The sequence below is a fragment of the Penicillium digitatum genome, chromosome 1, assembly GCF_016767815.1.
Source record: "Penicillium digitatum chromosome 1, complete sequence".
NCBI lineage: Eukaryota > Fungi > Ascomycota > Eurotiomycetes > Eurotiales > Aspergillaceae > Penicillium > Penicillium digitatum.
Window position 1 is genome coordinate 1,002,090 of NC_089384.1, and position 22,761 is coordinate 1,024,850.

A 22,761-nucleotide genomic window follows, 5' to 3' on the forward strand; every position below is an offset into this window, starting at 1 on the left:
TCATACTTCTGGACTTGGAGCGCATTTGGTAGAAGGGGATTCAAGAAATGGAGAGTGCAAGTTGATAATTGTCAAGTTGATCGATGATGGGGTACCGTAGAGGTGTTGGTCCTCTCTTATACAGGGTGGCGGCGGTGGCACACCTGACCCAACCTTGGATATTTTACTTCACTGTGAACGCATCTTGATGCAATGCATAGAGGGGCGACCGGAGGAATTCGATTTTTGGCCGGTTGACATTGGGAAGTGGAAAGTTGACAATCAACAGATTTGATGTATGTACATACGCGATCAGTAGCCCGACCAGGAACCAAACATGAAAAGAATGGACGTGGTCGTGCCGATCGAAGTCCATGTTCAAATTTTAGTTGATCTCTTAATTTCGCATTCTTTGAAGATCTCGAAGATCTCGCCTTTAGTTGGAGGTTGAGAATGAGACGATGTGAATCACAGGCAAAAAAGAGCCGACCTTTCATTTTTCTTTCCCCTGGACCTCGGCCCAGTAGAGAACAACGAGATTTCCTACCCCCACGATCTGGATTGTCTGATGTGTCTTTCAATCTGTCCATTCGGGTTATAGTCCCAGTCTCTTGGGACCCTCACGCGTATAGGCTTAGCTGCATACCTGAAATTCTGCAGAGGTTCGACCATGTCGGGTCCTAAAATTACCTGTTACTTCGACATTGTCAGTCCCTTCGCATACATTGCTTTCCATGTGCTGCAGGTATGGAGGTATCTGCATCGCTGTTCCATCTATCTAATAACGTTGTAGAATTCACCAGCCTTTGCGAAATGTGAAATCACCTATGTCCCGATTCTGCTCGGAGGTTTGATGAATGCATGTGGTAACAGCCCTCCGATCCCACATCAAGAGTGAGTGAATGTCCTGATCATGACTGGGAACGGTTCAACAACGGGAGCTTGCAAGTCCATGGGGCATTCAGATAAGAAAGATTACTTGGGCCAGCAGCGAAGGCGATGGGCGAAATGTTTCTCGGTTCCCATTTTGGAAGGATTCCCTCAAGGCTTCCCCTTCCGCACACTACCCGTGCAACGTGCGCTATGCGCAATCTCCCAGAAGGCACCCAAAAAGCTTCCCCCGGTGATCAGGGCGATCTTCCACGCGGTGTGGGTTGAAGGCAACACAGCTATTGGCGAACCCGATGGCTTCACCCCCGTGATCGAGAGCGTGCTTGGGAAGCAAGAGACGCAAGAGATTACGTCTGCTGTAAGCTTATGACCACCCCCAATATTCCAACACGTCCCGTCGATTGGCGACTGCAAGGACCAAGATCACTAAGAGTTCAGATGAATGATCAACAGATCAAGGCGCTTCTGACCGCGAACACCAATCGCTCTTTTGACTCGGGTGCTTTCGGGCTGCCGTGGTTCGAGTGCACGAACCTCAACGGTGAGACTGAGGGCTTCTGGGGTGTCGATCATTTGGGCCAAGTGGCCGATTACTTGGGTTTGGATCGTGCGCTGGCCAGAGGATTTAGGGCTGCTCTCTAGGCTCTGGGTAGTATAAATTTTGGTCGAGTCTCGAGCAAAATACAGCCGGTTGTGAAATTTTGCCACTGAAAAACAGTTTGAGTCTCTGCGATTTCGTATTCTACATGTTAAGTCCTGAGCGAGGATCCTGTCCCCTAGAGAAAAGATACGATAGGAGACATCTAGAATATCCAACAAATTGCAAAAGACCCCAAGGGTGCTCGACCTCCAGTCAATGGAGACCAGGCCCAAAAACGCCCAGAAGGTGCCGTCATTTGTCTACTTCGATGGCCGCGGGTGCCTATTACTCATGTGTTTCTCTCGCAGGAAGTCGCAAATCTGTTCGTTGCTCAAATTATCAATGCATTCGCTTTCCTCCTGGGAACGATCTAACCAAAAGCCCCATGACACCCTCGTCAACAATCAAGTCACATCTATGTTGCCGGGGAACCCATGGAAGCAAGAACCTACCTTCAGATACCGTCTCCTTGCTTTCAGTGGCTCCACCTGCAATGGTGCACATCTGATCCTGAACGGTCCGCATTGCTCCCTGCGCAGCAGGTACAGCCCCCTCCAGTAGAGTCTCCTTTGCGGCGACTACCTGCTCTTGGGCGGCTGAGCTAACGTTATTCCCAAACTCCGAAATTGAACCACCAGGAGCCATCACGTTAAACCGATGTTTAATGCCTGCGAGAACACCTTTCTGGCCCTCGTCTTGATGGGTAGCCTCATTCAGCTCCACCTCGCTCTCGGACTGCATCCGCTGTGCGAGCGCAACATTGGAATCCAAGTACAATGAGTCGTTGGAGGCGTCTGAGCTCATTGTGATGCGTTTTGCTTGCTTGGAATGTGAGTATCTTTCAGATTCTGGGAACGACATGGACGCGGGTGAATAATGGGTTGGAATTATAAGCAGTAGGGACAACCGGAAGGCGTAGGGCTGAGCCTGACGTAGGGCTGGCTTCGGGCGATCTGTTTGGATCGAGGAGTGGGACGATCTGGCACTAGACAGTAAGAATAACAAAAACGATTGGTAAGAGTTGGGAGCAGGAAATTACTTTTGGGGCTATGGACCTTGATTCACTGGACTTTTCCACGTCGGTCAAGATGTTGGGTTGACCAATCCTAGCAATGACGTCACTGGGTTCCACTGCTGAGTGATTGCCCAAGTCGGAGCTGGACTTCTGGCAAGAGAGTGGGCTTGTTGCATTTTGAACTTGTCTTCGAAACGAAGTTACCTTGACAGGAATGTCTTGCTACGAAGAGGGCTAACTTGATGGATCGGCCGAGGCTCCACTTTGTTCAAGGCATCATGTTTGCTCTTGTTCATAACTTGAGTCAATCGTTCATGTGGATTGAGATACTCGAAAGTTCGATTGAATATTAGACTTCGCATCTTGTACATGCGATCATCTTCAAGATCTGGACTAGTTGTATATAGCGGCCTGAAGGCCAGGAATGATCTCGAGATCCTTCGGCCTATAGGTATACTTGCCCTCGGTGGAAACCTTGACATCCCGATTTCTTCGCTGCTGCTGTGTTTGGCGAAGCTGAACCCACTGCTCGGTTGTGAGGTGCTGCCCAAGTTCAGTGAACGCGTTGGTAGTCAACCCAAGTCTCTGGAGAAGAGGGCTGTTCTGAATAGGGTCCAGGACCACGTGGTTGTTGGGGCTATATTCCATTAGACTAGGAAGACCTCCTATGCAGCGTACCTTGAAAAGAAATGTAAAAAAAAACATACCGAGCAAAGTAGAGCACACCCAGACGGTCAATATGGGCCTGGTCAGCAGGTGGTGCATGTACCCGATGGATGCTCGACTTGATCAAACCACCAGTGAGCGCCGTCAAGGCATCACATGTGTTGATAGTGATAGTTCCATCCTGGGGCTTAACCCACTTCCATTGACCCTCTGAATTGAGGATTTGCAGTGCGGCTACCGGTTGCCGGAACAAAAGAGTGACGGTTCCCAAATCTGTGTGGCCGGGGGTGTAGAGCTCGCCAACCTTCTTGTTTTCCTCGGCGCTACGGGCTGCATAGTGCATGTAGCGCAGATGGTCCTCGCCCTTGACATCGTATTGATGGTCACGGACAAGTTGGTCTTCGTCGGGTAACTCAAGCAGGATTGCGAAAAGACGGAGAAGCTTCTCAACGACTTCGGTGTGACATTTCTGTAGATTTGGTGAGTGGAAGCAATCGATCATTTTTGGTAAAGGAGAAACTACCCGACTAAACGTTTCAATTTCTTGAAGATTGTCGGCAAGGACAGAAGGCTGGGGCCGAACGTGGTGACCGTCAAACTTTGGGAGATTGTACACCTGGATATTATCCTTAATACCATTTCCTAGACTGAGTTAGGATGGGTTAGTCTTAATCGAAGTTGTCCCCGAAAGCGAATTCAGTCTTACATGCGATGTCCGGCAGGACGGTAAGAGTTGTATTCACCCCTTTCGAGGTCACTGGCGCTGTGGAACTTGAGTTTCTCTTCCAGTGGTAGGGCATAGAACTCCCGTCCCAGAGCGAACTGGTTGTCAATTTCTTCTTGGCTGATGTTGAAATTTTTCACATAGAAGAATCCTGTCTCCAAATTCCGATTAGCACTAAGCCCAAATCTCAGTCCCAATCAAAGTCCAGTTTGGAGGCGTTAAGGAGATGGAGGTGATGTAGATATATCCTGGACTTGGCGTGAAGCGCAAGAGGGCATCGACTCACCAACATTCCTGACAGCGTGATCAAGTTGTTTCACAAGATCTTCTTTTCCTCCTGGTTGTTCATACAGGCTGAGATCCAGTGTAATAAGTTCGGCCCAGTCAACTAACCCCCCGGAACGCCGTTAGCAAGAGGAAAGCACGAAGAGATCAAGCATCACCTACGGTCTTCCTTGGTCACCGGGACCTGGTCGTATTTTTCGACGTATTTTCCTGGCATCTTGAACAGTATCTATCTCCTAAAGGGGATCACTGGATAGATGCAGCGACTTCAAGTTGTTTCTTACCACAACAACTCCTTAGGAGGGACACGCCATATATAGGTCCATTCGCACTCAAGTCCGATCATTTACCCCGCATCAGACTGACGGAGGGATTTGTCAAGAGCACGCAATAAATTCGTCCGATGAGGCCTGAGATAACGGGTGATTTTTAGCTTTGGTGTGGTAGACGCGCACGCCATCAGGAGCAAGCATGTCGCCTCCGCTGGCGCATCAAAGTAAATATGAACTAGCTTAGCTTCAGTGTCAGAACATTTCGGCCTCCTGAATGGTCGATTTTGATGATCTAGATGTGCTGAAGCAGCGATGGTGACAGCGAGTGGGAGAATTGGTGAATATCTCTTTGGCTAGCGGGGGTTCATATGCCGAGATACTACGGCAAGACATGATCCTATAAGAAGTAATGCCAATGGTCGATATTCGAAATGATTTGTGGCTACCACATTTGGGAGCAGCATCGGACATCTACTGGGGTCTTTCTCATGTCTGAGCTAAAGCGTAAAGGCGGGAGATTGTCTCTGTTGGGACTATTCAAAGAAATCTTCAACTGGTATCCAACTTCTTATCCTGCAGAGGAGAGAAAGTAAGTACGTCAACATCTAGAAAGATATCTGGAGATATGATGTTAATATTCCTAGATTACTATTCAAACTGGACTTATCAATTCTGATCTTCGCCTGTCTTTGCTGTAAGTAAACAAGTCTAACTGAGCATCTGCGAGATTCAACTAACGAATTAGTCTTTGTCAAATATCTGGGTAAGCCTAATTCCAGGTGAACTGCCCTTGGAATTGATACCAACATGTCGCAGATCAGACCAACATCAGTAATGCATATGTTAGTGGGCTGAAGGAAGACTTCGGCCTGCACGGCAATGAGCTCAACTACTTCAATGTCTGCTACTTCACATCATACGTCCTGTTTCAAATCCCTGGACTACTGCTCATGTCACGCCCAAAGTTGTAAGTTTCATTGAAGGGAAGGTCGCCCCTATCTTAACAAGCCACTGAGTTCTTAAATAGGGCTCGCTGGTTGTTACCCTCCCTCGAAGTCCTTTGGGGGATCTGCACATTTGCTCAGAGTCGTGTCACAAATGTACACCAACTATACGCCCTTCGTTTCTTGGTGGGAATGCTAGAAGCACCCGTCTTCGCTGGCACCCATTTTATTCTTGGTTGGTTCAAAAAGCACACATGCTTGTCCGGATTCGGGCTGACCCTCTTGAAGGTTCATGGTACACAGGTCCCGAACTATTCAAACGAGCCGGAACATGGTTCATCTGCAACCCGCTCGGTACGATGGTTAGTGGATACCTTCAGGCAGCTGCTTATACCAACCTTTCTGGTGTCGGTGGTATGCCAGGGTGGAGGTGGCTGTTCATTATCGATGGAATCTTTACCATCCCCGTGGCCTTGATCGGCTTCTTTATTTTCCCCGGTATTCCTGGATCACCCAGACCATTCTACATGACAGATCGTGACGTTGTGTTGGCCAAGGAGAGAACTGTCAGGGCAAAGATTCGCCAGCCTGGCAAGATGAGTCTTGACGTCTTCAAGAGGACTTTGAAGAGATGGCACATCTGGGTCTTTATCTCTTGCTACGCGTAAGTTTGCAAGGGGCGAATTATTGGTGTAGTCAACATACTAACGTCGGCTTCAGATGCATGATCATATGTTCATATCCTAGCAGTTATATGAGCTTGTGGCTTAAAAAAGAGGGATATTCCGTGACTCAAATCAACCAGCTGCCGACTGTCACTTATGCGGTTAATATCGTGGCCTCCTGGCTAGGAACGACTTTGGCGGCAATTTATCCCGAATGGATCATATATACCATTGCGTCAGCATGCTGCCTATTTTCGACACTGTGCATGATTATATGGAATATCCCGACAGGGCTGAAGTAAGATCCCTTATTAATCAGTCCTCAGATCAAGCCCGTGTTACTAATCATTCTTCGCAAAGATTCGTTGCCTGGTATGTCTTCGGAGCAGCTGGATGCTTGAGTCCAATCCTCTACTCTACCATCAATGTCATCGTGAGAGACGATGCCGAGGAGCGCGCTCTCATTATGGTATGCCCATTTCACTTGTGATGTGAATAACAAGAAGTCATACTGATCATCTTCTGTCTCGCACTGTAGGGTTCCATGATGACATTTGGCTATTCGTTCAATATCTGGGTTCCTTTGCTGGCATACCCAACTGCCGGCCCTGACGGTGCACCGAGATGGCGAAAGGGATGGCCAATATCATTTGTCTTTTTCTTCTTACTATGGGCCGGCTTTATGGCCTCTATTTACATATGGCGAAGGTAAAATAAAGCATTGTTAGATCGTCGTGGATATCCAACTGACATCTCATCTTAGGGAACAAAAGAAGGAATCCTTAGGATCACCTCAGGAAAGTATTGATGAGGAATCGGATACTGTGATAGTCGACGGGGCACCAGCGTTGAAGAACTGAATCTGATCGATGGAGTAAGATAGGTTTATCCTGGGTTCCAATGAATGTGGCTTTACCAGCAGCGAAAGATGGTTGACCCGACCTGAGAATCAACATAAATGCAGTTACCCCGCAGTATTCCCGAAGGGTGGAATCTGATCTATGATGATTATAAAAGGGAAGACAAGGCGAAGAGAACATGGTTGCATTGAGTTGATAAGTCGCAGGTGCCTCAAAGACCTACCCGGGACATCGCTGACGTGGGACGGCTGCGTAGCGTTGACCGAATTCGATTCATTGGGGTGTAAATTGCCAGCCATGTGAAGCCAGCCACTTGCGGTTCATTTGGTTCGCTTGGGCCCTCCGATTGTGACAGTCGTAGATGGCTAAGCCACATGCCTCCGTTGCTGTAATCTGGAGTTTAAACAAGGGGAGTCTGGTGTAGTGAGAAAACAGACGAAGGGGGGCGAGGAAAAATAGAAGAGAAAGAGAAGATAGAGATGAAAGGTATCGAAGTAAAAACAAAGGTAGTGGAAAGGGAAGCACAAATACTGCACAAAGTACCATCAAGTTCTTCATATGTGTCAGGCTTGAGTATATTCTTGATGTCCTCTCGACTCTAAAATTGGTCCTTTGGATCGCAGTCACTGTCGGTAAGGGCGTAGGTTATCTCGCAGCTTTGCTCTGCAACATTTGGCCCTTCCAACTAGGAGGAAAAATTGATACTGTATAGCACCATTCGAGAGTACATCTCTCAGCCAATTGAATATAATTGCAAAATGCTCTGTGTAAGTAGCATAGAATTTGTGGTTCCAAGCCAACGCAATGCCATCATTTTCTGCATGAAGAGCGATAAGCTTCAAGAGGAACAAATACCAATTTCGGCAAGCAGTGGCGTCAACCGGGTTGCTTCTTGTACAGCCACTGCTTGAGTAGTGAACTCATTCTCAGTAATAGACAACGCCATATGGGACTCCCTGATTAGAGTCCACGAGATAAGACCAAAATGCAAATCCAGAGTTGAAAGGCCTTTTTTAGTATGAGGACAAGCCCATTTGGCATTGTAGTAGCTCAATAGAGCAACCAAACGAGATCCGGAGTAGAGATATGCTTGCGGATTGTGGGTGATAACCAGGCCCTTCGATCCAACAAAGTGACGGAGCACCGGAATGAATTTCTTCCTCAGATAGTGACAAAATGAGACGATGATCCACATAGATCATGACGTAGAGAGGGACCTTGCCATGCCGCCAGAACATGGAAGGATCTGACCGGGTACGAGCGAATGCCATAGAAACCAGCATATCATGAAGTAGTTGATACCATTCCGGGCGGCTTTACTTCAGAGAGCATGATAACCTTCGCACGGAAGTTCTTCCGGTTGTGTTGTTGGTCAGAATCCCAATACATCTGCGCCTTCGGCCATCCACTAAATCCGTTTTGCATATCCGCTCCCTAGGAGTTAGGCATCTGTATCCTTAATTCCCCCGGCTTATATCGGACTGCTTTTTAAAAGGTAGGAAGGCAATTTCAGCAGTCGTTCGTCTTCACATCTGCTCGTTGGCGTTCGACATCACCACGTAGGCGATGGGGTTTGCTGGTTCAATGCCAGGTTTGAAGGGGAGTTTTGGCCTTGATCGCTGGGATCAGGTATGGAGGAACATCAAAAATCAACGGGTCCAGATCTCTACATGCGCCCGCCAGTTGGCACCATGTGACCTTGGACATATCCCTATAGTCATCTTCACAGACGTTGAGGCTTTTCAATGCAAGACGTTACAAAACATCGTTGCACACTCTCTGCGTCAAGCCCATGGTCCATCAAGTGTGTGCAATTCGACAAGTGAAAGACAAAATTGAAGAATAACCCAAATAATCAAGTCTATCTCTCCCCATGCACGAAGCAATGAGAGGTTCGGTTGGATCCATTCGATCAAAGAGTGGAACCCACGACTTCCTGAATTCAAGAATTGAAATCAAATCTGCGTGAGATTTTGCGAGTCTGTTGGCGTGTCATCCACTTCTGTTAGTCCTTCAATTATTGCAAGAATAACCCGTAAAGCTTAGATATATATGTGTTGGCGTTATCTTTTCCGCGCGGGATTGCGGCCCTCAACAAAAAGGAGAACGGCTATGATAATATTTCACGAAAGGTGACTGGGCTGACCCGTATTGACTGTGGCCCCATTGAAGACAATATTAAAAAGCCTTCCGTGAAACAAGCACGGACGCGGGCATAGTGGACAGTTTGAAAGTCCAAAGATCTCGACCACTTTCCTGAGGTTATAAGATATCACGGCCTATGCGTTCGTTGTTGGCGTTAATACCAAAGCATCTAGTTGGTTCCGAACCTCATCACATGTGTGGGGAGTGCAAGAGATCGAGAAAGAGACCGAACCGATGATCGAGAGAAGGTCATGAGAATTGCTGGAGCCTGGGTGTCGGTTGGGGAGGGATTGCGAAAGACGGGAGAATCGGCGGTCAATGACCTAACATCCAAGGCAGACATTTGGCAAACTGGCTGCTGTATTGCAAGTTGAAAGAGAACTGGGAAATTCAGATGCAATCCAATATCCATCACAGATGAAAAAGAAGAGAACAAGGCAAGAACACCACAAGAAACTTGATGGATCTTCCATGGTACAAGTAATTTCCTCAATACTAATCTGGTTTATGGGGTATCTGCAACTTGCAGCAAAAAGCGACCGATTTCTGCGGGGGCTTCTATCCACATGCCATCGATGCTCCGGCCAAATCACTGCTCGAAGGCCCTCATAACCGCAAGACCCGCTACTGAGCCCGATGCAACACGATTGTGACCTGAAGGATTACTAGTCAGTCCATCAAATTCTGAGACAAGGCTTTGCTTCAACGTACCACCGTATCGAATCCGTTCCCATCTAACTGTCTTCACAATCTCAGTGCCATCTTCATTGCTGATCTCATTCTTCCAGATCTTGACCTCGCTAGGGTTGCCGTCCTCGGCTTTGTAGTGCGTCACAGCGCCGGGAGCACCCTTAATGTGTTTACCCGTGGCAGCCTCCCAAACACGGCGTCCTTCGTACCAGGGAATTTCAGCATCGTCTAAGGCGTGAACAATCGTCAGATCAAGGCTTTGATCGGTGTATTCCAAATCTACAGCGGTTAACGAAGTGGCATTGACGCCGGTAAGACGAGCCAGTCTCCCAGCCGTGTCCCAGTGGTCCACAATATGGCTCAACAACCACTTCTGAAACCGAGGATATCCCATAATGGGGGACAGAATAGGTGGCGTGAGGCCCTTGAAGCTGTAGGATTCAATGAGATTGGCTAGGCTGCTGAAGGATGCCAACAGGACCACTCCAGCGAATGGCTCGGCGTTCTTGATGGCTGGTTGGACAGCTGCTGGGTCAGATGATCCGAATGCAAAACGCTCTGCCACTGCAGTTGTGACTGCAGTTCCCAAACTCTGCCCCACGATGACGATGCGAGAAGTGGGAACCTTCAATGGCCCTGCGGTAAGGAAGTTAATGAGTGAGACGCCATCTGTGATGAGACCTTCCTCTGTGGGAGTTCCAGTGCTCACACCAAATCCTCGATAGTCAATTGCGAAGACGTGGACTGGGTTTGACGGGGTAGACAGGCCCAGCATCGAGTTGTAAGTGGCAGGGCGTTGAGCAGAACCCAAGTGCGCCGCATTTCCATGGACTTGATTGCTTAAATGTCAGCTTACAACAGTAGAGATCCAGGTTGTATATCACCTACAGCTTACGACGACTCGTGCATTGGAGTCATTGGCGAGAAGCTTATGGGCAACTGTGTTCGTATAATCCTCGGCTGGGCCCGTAGAGGAATTATCCATCAGTTCCCTTTCGTGTTCCAGGCAAAGATGCAAGGGCATCAAGTGCCAGCCATAAATAGTTTCATTGTCGGGCGTCACCAAATGAAACGGTTGGACTTGGGTTCCTTTGGTGATCTGTTAGCATACATGCTTCCGTTGGGATTCATCTAGGCATAGAGGCCATACTCAGAAACCCAAATTGCTCAACCTGATTAATGTCCTGCCACAAGCTGGGGTTGATCTTGTTTGCATAAAGAACACTGTGTTATTTATATTAGCTCGCTCTGATCGAAGGCCCGGACGAGAAACACACAAACGTTGAACCTTTGCGATGGTCAAGGAAAGGAGACACAGCACATAGAGCAGTCCACCGGCTGCAAGAGACCAGTAGGCCTTCTTGAAAATAGATTTCAGCTCAACCATTCTGTATTCAGGGGTTGAGGTATTGTCTGTTGACAGCCTCGGGGAGACGGAGAGAGGTAGTGGACAATCCTAGACGGCGCTGATAAGCGGCGCGTTATCGCGTCCCTCTGATTTCTCCCTTCCACCCTCTCTCCATTCCCATCCAACCTTTCGCTATGGGATGTTTCTTGTAATCCCGTCGTGGATATCGTCATTATCTCATTGAACCCACTATGGCTGAAAAGCGCAAATTTCCGGCCCGTGACCGCCGAGAATCTGCAGCCAAAAGGCGTGTCTCCGAAATCACGCCGCAGCCTCACAAGAAGAAGGCGCCCACTCCTCACGCTCCATCCCCCGAACTAGTTGACGCTCCTCTACCAACAAAGGTCAAGGATGGAGATCCATTGCCCATATTTCGCATGCGGCAGCCAGTTTCCTTGTCGGACAATGAGTACCAGTCAATCGCCGAAAGGTTTGGCATCGCGGCCCTCATTGGTATTGCATGACTGACACTCTTTGATCTCAACAGCGCAGTTCTCCTCGCTTCACTTGAACGATCGAAGAAAAAATGGTTGAGTGATGGCATTCTTGTGCGATACTACACAAAGCCAAAGAAGACGAAGCGCGAACAGATCGAGAAAAACAACCCATCAAAGGACACTATGACAAAAATTGGACCCTGCGATGTCACCATCGGTCCCCATTTCTTTGATGCTATGATCTACATTGTCAAAGACCCCAGCGCGCCGCCGGCACTCCAATACGCACCCCCGCAACGGCCGATGGTTCACTATGGTCACCCTAATAACTTCCAACAATACCGACCTTATCCATCACCATCCAATCAACAACGACCTGCGCAATATTCTCCCGCAGTGCCGAGTCGCCCTGGTTATACAGGGGGCCACCCCTCGCCCCAACAAGCTCGTAGCTTGAATCAAGGCAATGCGCCCTCTCCCCAAGGAGGACAAAAGCCGCCACAAGGGCAAAAGGGCCAGCCAGCCAAGCCCAGTCCAGATCCTGTGATTCAAATGCTGGCTACACGGGCAGCTGCAGACCCCGAATTGAAGGCTTTGATGCGTGTTGTTGCCTCTAGCCAAGCATCGCAGGAGCAGCTCCGGGCTTTCCAAGCACACATCGACGAACTCAACGCAATCATCAAATCAAGAGAGCAGCAAGAACAACGGCAGCAATCTTCAACAGGACAACCAATTGCACAACCGTCAACACCTACAACGCAGGCTCAGATTCGAAAACAACAAGGTGGTGTAACGAAGCCAGTGTCGTTGGAGAAATCCCCACAAACGTTGCAGACCCCATCCAAGGGTTCCAAGCAACCTCCCGTGAAGACAGAGGTGCAGCCCCAAGCCCCTGCACAAGTCCCACCGAGCCAGGTTCCCAAACCTCCCCAGAGTGCCACTGAGTCTGGCAACATCAAGGAAGAGAAATCAGCCACAGAGCACAACAGCTCCCAGCCTGCACCGTCCGAAGCAGAGCGCCTAGTTGTACCGAACCAATCAGTGACACCTGGTGCTGCAAGCTCTTCAGTCCCTGCCTCTACTTCCCACCAGCAGATTCCTGTGGTAAATCCGACACCATCAGCCAGCGCTCAACAGCCCGGAGCACGACCAGGATTACCATATGCCCCCCACCAACAACCTGCTTATGGGTCACAACCTACAATTCAATCTCGCCCACCCCAACATGGATCTGCTGTTCCGTTCCCCCGCCCACCTACAATTCCTTATATCTCTCCACTTGGCTCTCCACCGGTGAACTACAAGTCTGTGGTGTTCGAGTTCACATCTCCATTAACTCCATATGGAAGCAGTACGTCAGGTCATGCCGGTTCCGGTGATCGCTATCTTTTCCCTGAGTATACTATCCTGGAATGGCTCCCAGCCGAGAACACGGTCATCGCCTCTTTTTTGGTAGTCCGGAAGGTTGCTCCAAACACACCATTCCCTCTTGAGACTGCCGCAGAGGCTGCCAACTCCAAAAACAAAGGAAAAGTGGCTTCAAAAGCTAAGAAGGGTGAAATTAAACCCAAAACCGAGAAGGGAAAACCAACCGACAGCCCAGCCCCAACCCCCCAGCCAGGGACACCTGCAACTGCGACACCACAAAAGCAGGAACCTGCTGAACCTGCTGGTCTTTCAACGACCGGTCACCCAGGGACACCTGCCAGTGAGGTGAATCTCAAGGAATACTGGCAACCAGTCACGTTTCGCATTCACGCTCCGAACGCCAAAATTCTCGAGCCTTTGGCCCGCGTCGTAAAGCCAGCCGACGAGGTGCGCAGATATATGAATGACATCATGGACCGCGCCGAACGTGCCCCAGATGGCTACCTGGCCATGCGTTTGCCTCGTGAGGCGGCTTTGGAATCATTCGAAAAGGACGGGACACCTGCTTCTTCAAGCAATGTTGGTTCCGGAACCCGCAGTCGTCTTTCCCGCGTTCAGCTCGCTGGCGAGGAATCCGAGGTGGAAAACTCTGCTTTTGAATTCGAGGAGGACGAAGAAAATCTCAAAGATTTCTATGATGCGCCCAGTGGGCTTCCACCGTTGAAAGCATGATCACATGGCTTTGTGCTCCCAAAGGCATCCGAGGGCGAAAGCTTGTTTTCGATAGTTATTGCACACCACATGTAGCCTGCCATGACTATCGAGTAATCGAGTAGCTATATATCATCGATCTGTCAATCACTGACAAGTGCGGCTGAGAACAAGCAGGCCCCGGCAGCAACGGCCGTCCCTGCGAAACCTATCGGATTCAAATGGAACCCTGAACTTCTAGGATGCCCCTGTGCTCAAAATTACATTAATCTCACGATTAAACTTGTGCCAGTTTCAAAATCTACGATTATAGAATGTTGGAGGCTGTGCATCTAGAGATGCACTGGTTGGCATCTCCAACTCCCACATCTAGCGGAAGTAATGAAATGTCCCTAACTTAACATGTTTGAAGGTTGGCAACTTGATTGTATGAGAAAATGCCGCTGAAATTTCTGCGGGTTTTCAGTGACCCAAAACATTGCAGGCCTCTTGGGCAGGCAAGTAGTATAGGCTTATTGTAATCTCGCTTCAATATCAATCCCGATAGCGCTAATTCGCAGAGATGGTGCCGGACTGTCACAAATTCAAAGAAACGCTTGCTCGGTAAACAGGCAATAAACCAACCCCATTAACCCCGCTCGCCAGAGTATCTTGCCTCATCCCCGATAATACCAGCCGCTTCCAGAAGCCACCTAGCACTCTCTCTCGCGGAATCGCCAGCCCCAGCCTTAAGATTGATATTACGACGGCGCTCAGCCTCCCGTGCCTCAAATTCCCACTTTGCACGCTGGATCTCCACTGGACTCAATCTCGGATCTGCGGAAAACGACGACTCCGGATCAGGGATTATGCCCCAAATCTCTAGGGTATGCAGGTCAAGCTTGATGTTAGTCGGCGGGTCTTCGAGGGATGTATTGGCAGCGGGTAAAAAGACGCCGTCGTGTCCGAATGATGCAGCGTGGAACTCAGCTATCTCTATGTTTGCGTCGATGATGAGACTGCCCGCTCCGTGCGGGGTTGGGTAGGTCTGGTGCGTGCGAGAGGGAGCGGGGATGCGGCAGCCGATTGCAATGCCGGTGTTGGGTGAGAAATAGGCAATTGGGGTGTTGGGCTTCTTTGCGGATAGGGAGGGGTTGCCTGGAAGGAGTAGGTGTTTTGGATATAGTTGGAAGAGGCAAGGGAGGATGTCAGAGTTTTTTGAAGACGAGCTTGAGGCCGATGTGGAGGTTCTCCACATTTGGGGGATGTAGGCGCCGAGTGTGATCAACTCTTCGCCGTTTGAGTCTGCTAGAGATCCTTGCAGGAGGAGCAGGGTGGCAGTTTGCCAGGTAAGGACGTGGTGGGAGAATGATGTTAGGGAAGATCCGTGAGCGCTTGTGGAGAAGACGGGATGTAGTTTGACGCTACTTCGGAGGACATTTATATCGGTTGATGTAGATGGAAGGAAGAATGAAAGATGCGAGGTAAGTGTTGAGTCCAATATGGCCGACTTAAAACTTCCAGGAAGTGTAAGTGTAGCCGATGGCGAGGGAAGTTCTTCGTTCTCTTCCTGTTCGGTCTCCGTAGCTTGATCTTTGTGGCGGTGTTGAGAGAGATTCAGATTCTTGCTGAAAAGCATATGCTCGAAAAGAGCTGTGAGTGGATCGAACAGATATGGCAGAGACAGCGATATTGTACGGGCAAAAGCCTTGTACGATATCCCATCATCACTCTCCTCCGGTGAAAAGGCTGCTATGATACAGTCCGCTTCTTTCTTAACTAATTCCATACGCCGACCATCCAGTCCAGAGGTATACACTTTCATAGACTCCAATGGCTTTAGTGGTGCAATCACAAGCAGTAGCATAAGCAACCGGCGGAATGTATCAATCGAAATCCGGGTTTCATAAACAGTCCTGTCAACACGGTGATCGTGTTTGAAAACTTCAATCGCGTCAAGAGACTCCAGTGCTGCAAGTGCAAGATCATCATCCTCGTCTTCTTCGTATTCATCGTTGGCAGGTTCATCTATGGAGAAACCCAGCGCATAGGAACGTTCAACCGAAGCTTCGGAATCTTCGGTGGTAGATTTTCCATAGGGCTCGGCGGGGGTCTTCCTCCCTACGTCAGCCAGGCTGCCAAAGAGCAACTTGATTCGATCCTTGTGTCCACGCTTTAGAGCTTTGCTGTAGCGCTCAGTCAGGAGCACAACGACCTTGACCATGGCCTCAAAGGTCAACACACTGGGCGCGAGCGTGTTTTGAAATGGAAATGCTCCCAGATAAGAGACCATTCGAAAAATCACCGGTCCTACATCTAAAGGCTGTTTCTGTGAGGCGACGTATATACCATCTGGGATGCCTAAGAAGTCTGAGAGGACTTCTTCATTCCAGTATCGTAGGCCTCCCTGCTCCAAGGCCCGAGAGTAGAAATTGTCTTTGAAATGCGTGAGCTCTAATGGAGTAAAGCATTTTGTGGCGAAGCGCTCAGCGAGAACCAAGCTTAACTCCTCTGCTTGTACATGTGGTCAGATAAAACATATTGACGAGACGGAGAGCTTTCTCTATCAAGCTCGAGGCTAGGTTGTTCACAATCATGGTTGATCAGGGATTGGGGCATAGTTATGTCTCCTGAACCCAGCCACAAATTTAATAGATAGAACTCACCTGGGGATGATGCACCATGCTCATTGGACTGGGCTGCACCCATTCTTGGTTGATGCGGAGACGACCCCACCGATGGTCTAAGGCTGGGGTCTGTAGCCGTGCTCAGGAGCTGAGGTAAAGCGAGAAGTTGGAAGAATAGAATGAAGTTGATAGAAATGGTTCAGATTGGGAAACCCAAAAAAGTAACAACAACGTGCAGTGGTAAGTCAACATGGAGAGTGGAATTCCACGAGACGTCATCAGATTGTTGCCTGGGGCACAGTGCTCTAGGCTCTCGCTCTGTGATGCCTGAGGCTTCTATAGTCAGCAAAGATTACATAAAATTGCAAAGTGGTCCCTGGTGAGGTTAAGTACTTGGCTCAAGCGCCCAAGTGTGGCTGCCTCGGGCATTAAGAGTATGCAAACCCTGCAAACCACTCCGGAGCACATGACCTCTGGCCTTGGTGCGATTCCAAATTAGGTTTAGGGAAGCTGGAGCGACCAGCTCTACCTTTCCAAGGTTCACTCTTGACTAAGTATTCAACCTTCTCCATCCACGAAAAATCCATCTTGAACCACATCTATAGCCTATAAATAATGTAGTGAAATCTATCAAAATTCCCAAAAATATCCATCAAACATGAACATCTACCTCCAAGGCTGCACATTTGGCTAGTTGTTGCTTTTTGAAACATTGTATTATGAGGCAGATGGCAAGTGAGTATGTAAAAGGGTTAATTAGACAGAAAAAAACCCCAGCCGGCCCAAAAAGCAGAGCTAATCATAACGAAAAGCGAGCGGACGCGTCGAGGTATGTTTCATTCTCTTGGGAGACTGGGAATGGGGGCGCTGTTTTGGCTCGGAACAATGAGTTAGAGCTCATCCCCTCGTAGAAATACGCATCGGTAATCCGCTGACGAGCCATACGGCGAGCCAGATACGCCTCGTACTCATCCCGCGTCAACGTGGCAAAGACATGGCGGGGATGCACGCAGATGGCCTGCGCGCCTTTCTGCCCGAAGCCGAATGAAGTGATCGACACAGCCTTGAGATCGGGCACATGCACTGGCCGGTTGAGATAGGCAATCAGGTCAAATTGCTGCAGAGCTGAGTCGATATTATCGGCATTGCGATTGCCTGGCACCAGGCCGGAATCCAGCATCTGCAACGCCCCATTGACCATCCAAGCGCCGGCAGCACCTTTCGAATGACCAGTCAGGTGTTTCTGGAATACACCCAGAAGCAGATTGCCCTTGCGTCGCCCAAGTGCTGTCAGCTGCTGTTGGAGGACGCTGGATTCATTCTTATCGTTCAGCATGGTTGACGTGCCATGGAAGGAAGCGACCCGTAGGTCATCGATGGTCAGACCCCAGGTCGCGAGAGCCCCGGTCAGCGGAGCAATAGAAGTATCGTGGCGCCAGAAATCGTTACCTAGCGAATACTGAGCATCCCGCTCCTCTTGAAGAAAGTCCATTCGGATCTGCTCATGACGTTCCTTGCGATACTTGACCACGTCAACTCCCGGGTCTTGTTCTAGAACCACATCTACTTCGAAATCAAGCTGATCAAGCGCTAGAGCCCGGGCTTCGGCGATCTGCTTACGCCGAAAGTCGAGACGACGTCGACGATTGATCATCTTCAGCAAAGGAGAAGAAAGATTTGACGCTGATATCGTGCGTCTTGCATTGACTAGCACACCTTGCCCAGGGGCTGGGACAGAGCGGCTAGCCTTGTCACTGGAGGTGCTCACAAAAGCAACAATGCCGCGGATCGGGAGCCCCATCTTCAACGCCAAATCGGCAGTAGTCAAGACCTGCAAGCCACAGCCTTGTGATTCCATAAAGCCATTACGAGTAGTGGTGGTTGGTCGTGACATTTCGCTAGGCGCTCTCCCTCGTGCAATCTCCTCGATAGAATTGGTGGTCGCCTTCATATTGGCAAACTCAAATGAGGTCTCCGATGTGAAGTCATCGCACCCTCCCACTAGGCAGAACTTGGCTTTCCCAGTCACAATAGTGTCGTACCCCAGTTCCAAGGACTCCACGGCGGTCGCACAGGCTCCAACTGGGGTTCGGATGGGACCACTGGCTGAAAGCAGCAGCATATTGACCCATGCACTTATAGTATTGACAAACGTCTCTTGTAGTATGTCACTCTGGACTTCCTGCCCGATGAATCGACCGTTGAACATTTTTCTTAGAGAGGTACTACCTCCCATACCGGAGCCGATGCAATTGCCCACCTCGGAGACGTGGATATACTGATATAGCTCATACGGGTCGGTGATGCCAGACGATAACAAAGCTTCTACCGTACATACTAGCGTGTACAACGTTAAGCGATCGACCTCAGAGATGATTTGGTCGGGAAGCCCGTAGATACGAGGATCCCAGCCGGTGGGAACCAGGCCTGCCACGGCACGGTCAAACTGCATGGCACGGGGAATAAATACTCTGGCCCCCTTCCGAAGCTGCACTTGGTATAGATCCGGAGTTGACGACTTTTGCACCGTTACAAAGACGCCATGCTCTCGCCGCATCTGCTCAGCCAGCAATCCAGGCACACAGAGAGGCTCAAGATCCGCCTGCAGAACGATCTCATGGAGAAACTGCTTTTTTTCAGGGTCATATCCATCACAAAGCTCGGGCTCAATGAAGCGAATGCCGGAATGGGCCAGGATCTTCTCCTCGTAAATTGGCTTGATCGCCGTGTCAGCGACTGGCTGTTTGGTTTCGGTGTCGACCCAGCCGGAGTACGGTTGCCCTTCAATGATACCGGAGAAGTGAGTGATGAAACCCATCATCCATGCCATTTCAATAGCGCCTTCTAGAGAAAAATGCCCCTGGGCTTCCATTTCCCATCGTGTGCGGGAATTACCATGTGGTCCTAGTTCGGAAAAGCCCGTGACTACCACTGTCCGGTTTAAATCCACCATCCCTTGCAAATCCTCACTGAGAGGCGCGATATCGCGATCGTATTGCAGAATCTGAGGGAAGTCCTGCCGGACGTGCGCTCTCTGTTCCAACTCCGACACAGCTGTGTCCTGCGCTGCTGGGCTTGACCACTCCGATTCGATCTTATCCTCCTGGAATAGAGCGGCTTGGATTTCGCTGCGCTCCTTGAGGTCTTGTCGCAGCTGGGCTACGGATTCTGGTAGGTTGTGGACTTGGGCCATGCCTCCTGTCAGATCAGCATAGACCGGTGCTTCCTGGCAGAGCTCGTACATTGCGCCGACACAAAGGCAAACAAGTGCATAAGCCATCTCTTCCCGAGAAAACGTGCGCATTCCGGCCTTCTCGATTCCCTCGGCCACGAGATCATTTTGATTCATCAGTCCCGTGCCACGAGTCCAGCCGATGACGGCGCCGCAAATGGAGAGGTATTCCTGCCAGTTCTCTGAATGCCAGCGATTGAAGAGCGTCTCGAGGGCTATTTTCGATTCACTATAGAGACCATCCCCACCAAACGTGCCGTGGTTGGGGGATAGCGGTAAAACCACCTGGGTGGGATGCGACCGATGGCCGTGGGCCTCTTTGTTGTTCTTCACAGTCCCCAGCAATCGTAAAAGATTGGTGAGCATAATGCGATGCGCCAGCTCCGATTTGGAGTCGATCGTATCTAGGGTCCTTCCAGCCTCACTGATAGCTGCAAAGGGGACGAGGTAGTCTAAATCCCATCCGAGGCCCTTTTTCTCATCGTACACATATTCAACCAGGGCAGTAATGTCCTGAGTACTGCCCTGGTTGAAAGGTACGACCACCAGCTCTGAGCCTCGCGCTCCATGCTCCATGTACAGGGCTTGATACTTTCGCGCTACCTCCGGAGACATCGACGAGGTCGTGACAAGCACTCGTGCTCCGCCTTGGAGGAAATGCACAATCATGGCGGCTCCGATGGACCCGATTCCTGCCCCTGTGATCAACACCGTTTGATCACTCAGCGAATCGCCCTTTGTTTCCACGTCGCGGAGAGCCTGGTACAAATGATGGGTCAGCTCCGCGGAGTACTCCCATCCCGATACTGATCTCTTTTTCAGGTGCAGGTATGGTTCAGCTGCGACTAGGGGTTTTTCGGCATGTTCCGACCTTGGCATGGCGAGGTCGGCAAAGTGTGCTGACTCTTTCCTGGGTTGTTCCCGATACTGCAGGTTCCCTTGATCATCCATGGTTGTAACAGGCGTCAGTTGACGGGGAGCCCCTCTGAATACCGGTCCCGCCAGCAAGCTATCCGTGCAATTCTCTCTCAGTGCGAGAAAGATCGGTCGAAATTGAGTGCGATCTTGCAATTGGGAAATCAACTCATCCAATACCGGTAATATGGTCTTGTCTGCTGCGTTGGCAATGTGATAGCAGCTCTTGGCTATCGAGTCACGATCTAGCATGCTGGGGTCTGTGACAGTTGATACACGATCAAACAACTCCAGCAGACTTTGGCGTGCCCAGTTCCACGACGAATTATAGCTCCGGATTTTCTTGGAATCAAAGCGTGGTCGAATACCCTGGGCGTAGTCTGAGCCATGCTCTGCATGCCAGAGATCGAGGTCAGCTTGAAGCCCTGTTGCCACCTCATCGCGCAGGCTATCCAACGCCTGTCGGTCTGCGTCCAAGTCTACCCCTAAATGGGTGGCGTAGATCTCGAGCAAGCGCTTCGACAAGGCATCTTGGGACTCGGTCAGGGCCCGGACCGCTTCTAAATCTATTGTGACTCCGGTGGCCGCGCCGCCAACATTCGATGCGTCAGGTTGAAGAAGTGTAAGCCCTTCTCGTTTCGCATATGTGTCGACGACGTGTGAAACAAAGTCATGAGCGTCAGATTCAGACGTGACTCGGCTGGTGGGTTGCATGGTGACGGCGCAGAGCAAACATGCATCTTGTCGACCGGGTTGAAGTCCCCACTGGGTGCGCAGCTGCCTTCGAGCGGTGGCGACAGTGAAGTTACTGGGCATTTTGGCGGTGAATAGGTTGTTGATCATGGCAGTGGTGACCTTGCCCAGGGCACCTTTGTGGCTCGATTGGATCTCTGGCCCGACTTGGGCGAGTGGCAAATCCTCAGCACGGTCCGGCAACGAGCCAAACTCGCCATGTAGGTCGCCGATAATTTCGTTTTCCAAAGTTGATCTGCCTGCAGGATAGTGCTCAATTGATTAGTACAAGATGGTAAAATTGGAATGTTGAGCTATGTACCTTCAGTCAGAGCCTTGATAGACTTGCTCCCATCAATTTCAGCTGTCACTCGCTTGAGCGCTCTGGCAACAATGGCGAACACTATATCTTGAGCCTGGATACTTTGATCATCAATTTCGACGACTTCAACGTGCACCCTGGAAGAGGGCAGGGCTGTTGTCGTTACATCCATAGTGGCCGTAGGAGCGGGTAGAGCTGCCTCCGGCTTTGGTGGTGACATCTGTGTTTCCGTCTGCGTCTCTATCTGCACAGGATTGAATTGATCTGGCTGCCCAGTGTAGTAAATTTCGTCCAAGTCTTTTTCAGAATGGAGGAGCTGGCGCGGAGCCGGCAAAGTACATTCTTTGGTCGAATGGATTGTATCGATGGTTTTGCGCAACATTCCCAGCAATGTTGCACTGGGACCGACCTCAATAATGCGATCGCTTTTCGTGCGAGATAGAATCACCTCTTGGGTTTCGATCCATCGCACAGGGGAGGCAAACTGGTACCTAACGAAGTGGTTGATTGCTTAGTTGACGATCTTGTCTTTTGAAGATATGAGGCTTACTCACACCATCAACTCCATTAACAGCGTGCGAGCGAGCTTCCGCTCTGTCTCACTGTCTATCATCATTGTGATTTGCTTCTCTTTTGCAGTTGGCCTGCTCTGAATCACCGTGAAGGGAGTCAGTCAGCGTAAGAAAGCCTCTTGTGTCTCCTGGCTATACGCTATCTGTCAGCTTTTCATGTGAATTTATCCATGGTCTTGTTCAGGACTATATCTTACATGGGCTGTTAACCATGCGTGTAGGCGTCCCCTCTATACGGGGTGGGGAACTGACCGTGTTATTACGGCGTATCTGTGGGCATTTGTGTAAGTATGTAATAACGTAATTTATGTTAGTGTAATTCAGTACTGTATTACCATCTACTTTGCGTCATATTTGGATCGGTACCATGTATGTAGGTACCTCGTATTACCAGCAGTACTATGAAGCTGGACTTGGCAGGTCAGCCCTAACAGGCGCTAATGATTATGTGCTTTTGAGATTTAGCATAGCCCCCTAAGTACGCAATCAATGTAGCACAAGGTGTAGCTAAGGATATCACGAAGTAAAATAGATTTGCTCAGCAAGGAATTTTGAAGCCAAGATAGATGATTCACTCGATGGGGGTGGGTCCATTGAGTTCCGGAGGTCATTCACATTTTACCCGAAAATGATTTCAAGTATTAGCATTTACGTTGTCTTGGCCAGATTTGATTCAATATGC

The 22,761-nt window shown here is 49.7% G+C and overlaps 8 protein-coding genes across 8 annotated transcripts; 3 read left to right on the plus strand and 5 right to left on the minus strand.

The window, feature by feature from the left end:
* Nucleotides 1-892: 892 nt before the first annotated feature.
* On the plus strand, nt 893-1,512 carry Pdw03_2672 (HCCA isomerase/glutathione S-transferase kappa; the record flags this gene model as incomplete). Its single annotated transcript, XM_066100255.1, has 2 exons — nt 893-1,228; nt 1,309-1,512. The coding sequence occupies 2 exons, from the start codon at nt 893-895 to the stop codon at nt 1,510-1,512; spliced, it is 540 nt and encodes a 179-aa protein (XP_065955655.1).
* Nucleotides 1,513-1,770: 258 nt separating this feature from the next.
* Nucleotides 1,771-2,314, minus strand: Pdw03_2673 (uncharacterized protein; the record flags this gene model as incomplete). Its single annotated transcript, XM_066100256.1, has 2 exons — nt 1,771-1,880; nt 1,963-2,314. The coding sequence occupies 2 exons, from the start codon at nt 2,312-2,314 to the stop codon at nt 1,771-1,773; spliced, it is 462 nt and encodes a 153-aa protein (XP_065955656.1).
* Nucleotides 2,315-2,918: 604 nt separating this feature from the next.
* On the minus strand, nt 2,919-4,417 carry Pdw03_2674 (Oxidoreductase, 2OG-Fe(II) oxygenase family, putative; the record flags this gene model as incomplete). The annotated part of the gene is made up of 6 exons (XM_066100257.1): nt 2,919-3,162; nt 3,233-3,660; nt 3,715-3,838; nt 3,898-4,066; nt 4,202-4,303; nt 4,363-4,417. The coding sequence occupies 6 exons, from the start codon at nt 4,415-4,417 to the stop codon at nt 2,919-2,921; spliced, it is 1,122 nt and encodes a 373-aa protein (XP_065955657.1).
* A 486-nt stretch (nt 4,418-4,903) lies between these two features.
* On the plus strand, nt 4,904-6,941 carry Pdw03_2675 (Major facilitator superfamily domain, general substrate transporter; the record flags this gene model as incomplete). Its single annotated transcript, XM_014674960.2, has 10 exons — nt 4,904-5,061; nt 5,117-5,166; nt 5,218-5,235; nt 5,289-5,439; nt 5,500-5,651; nt 5,705-6,080; nt 6,137-6,379; nt 6,442-6,550; nt 6,620-6,789; nt 6,845-6,941. 10 exons carry the CDS (start codon nt 4,904-4,906, stop codon nt 6,939-6,941), a joined length of 1,524 nt encoding a protein of 507 aa, XP_014530446.2.
* Nucleotides 6,942-9,675: 2,734 nt separating this feature from the next.
* Nucleotides 9,676-11,163, minus strand: Pdw03_2676 (Monoacylglycerol lipase; the record flags this gene model as incomplete). The annotated part of the gene is made up of 5 exons (XM_066100258.1): nt 9,676-9,740; nt 9,798-10,607; nt 10,665-10,865; nt 10,927-11,000; nt 11,054-11,163. 5 exons carry the CDS (start codon nt 11,161-11,163, stop codon nt 9,676-9,678), a joined length of 1,260 nt encoding a protein of 419 aa, XP_065955658.1.
* Nucleotides 11,164-11,375: 212 nt separating this feature from the next.
* Nucleotides 11,376-13,721, plus strand: Pdw03_2677 (Alpha/beta hydrolase family protein; the record flags this gene model as incomplete). Its single annotated transcript, XM_014674957.1, has 2 exons — nt 11,376-11,614; nt 11,672-13,721. The coding sequence occupies 2 exons, from the start codon at nt 11,376-11,378 to the stop codon at nt 13,719-13,721; spliced, it is 2,289 nt and encodes a 762-aa protein (XP_014530443.1).
* A 607-nt stretch (nt 13,722-14,328) lies between these two features.
* On the minus strand, nt 14,329-16,388 carry Pdw03_2678 (Restriction of telomere capping protein 5; the record flags this gene model as incomplete). The annotated part of the gene is made up of 2 exons (XM_066100259.1): nt 14,329-16,190; nt 16,346-16,388. 2 exons carry the CDS (start codon nt 16,386-16,388, stop codon nt 14,329-14,331), a joined length of 1,905 nt encoding a protein of 634 aa, XP_065955659.1.
* Nucleotides 16,389-17,105: 717 nt separating this feature from the next.
* Pdw03_2679 (Fatty acid synthase subunit alpha, putative) lies at nt 17,106-22,123 on the minus strand (the record flags this gene model as incomplete). The annotated part of the gene is made up of 3 exons (XM_014674955.1): nt 17,106-21,445; nt 21,508-21,998; nt 22,062-22,123. 3 exons carry the CDS (start codon nt 22,121-22,123, stop codon nt 17,106-17,108), a joined length of 4,893 nt encoding a protein of 1,630 aa, XP_014530441.1.
* Between the last annotated feature and the right edge of the window lie 638 nt (nt 22,124-22,761).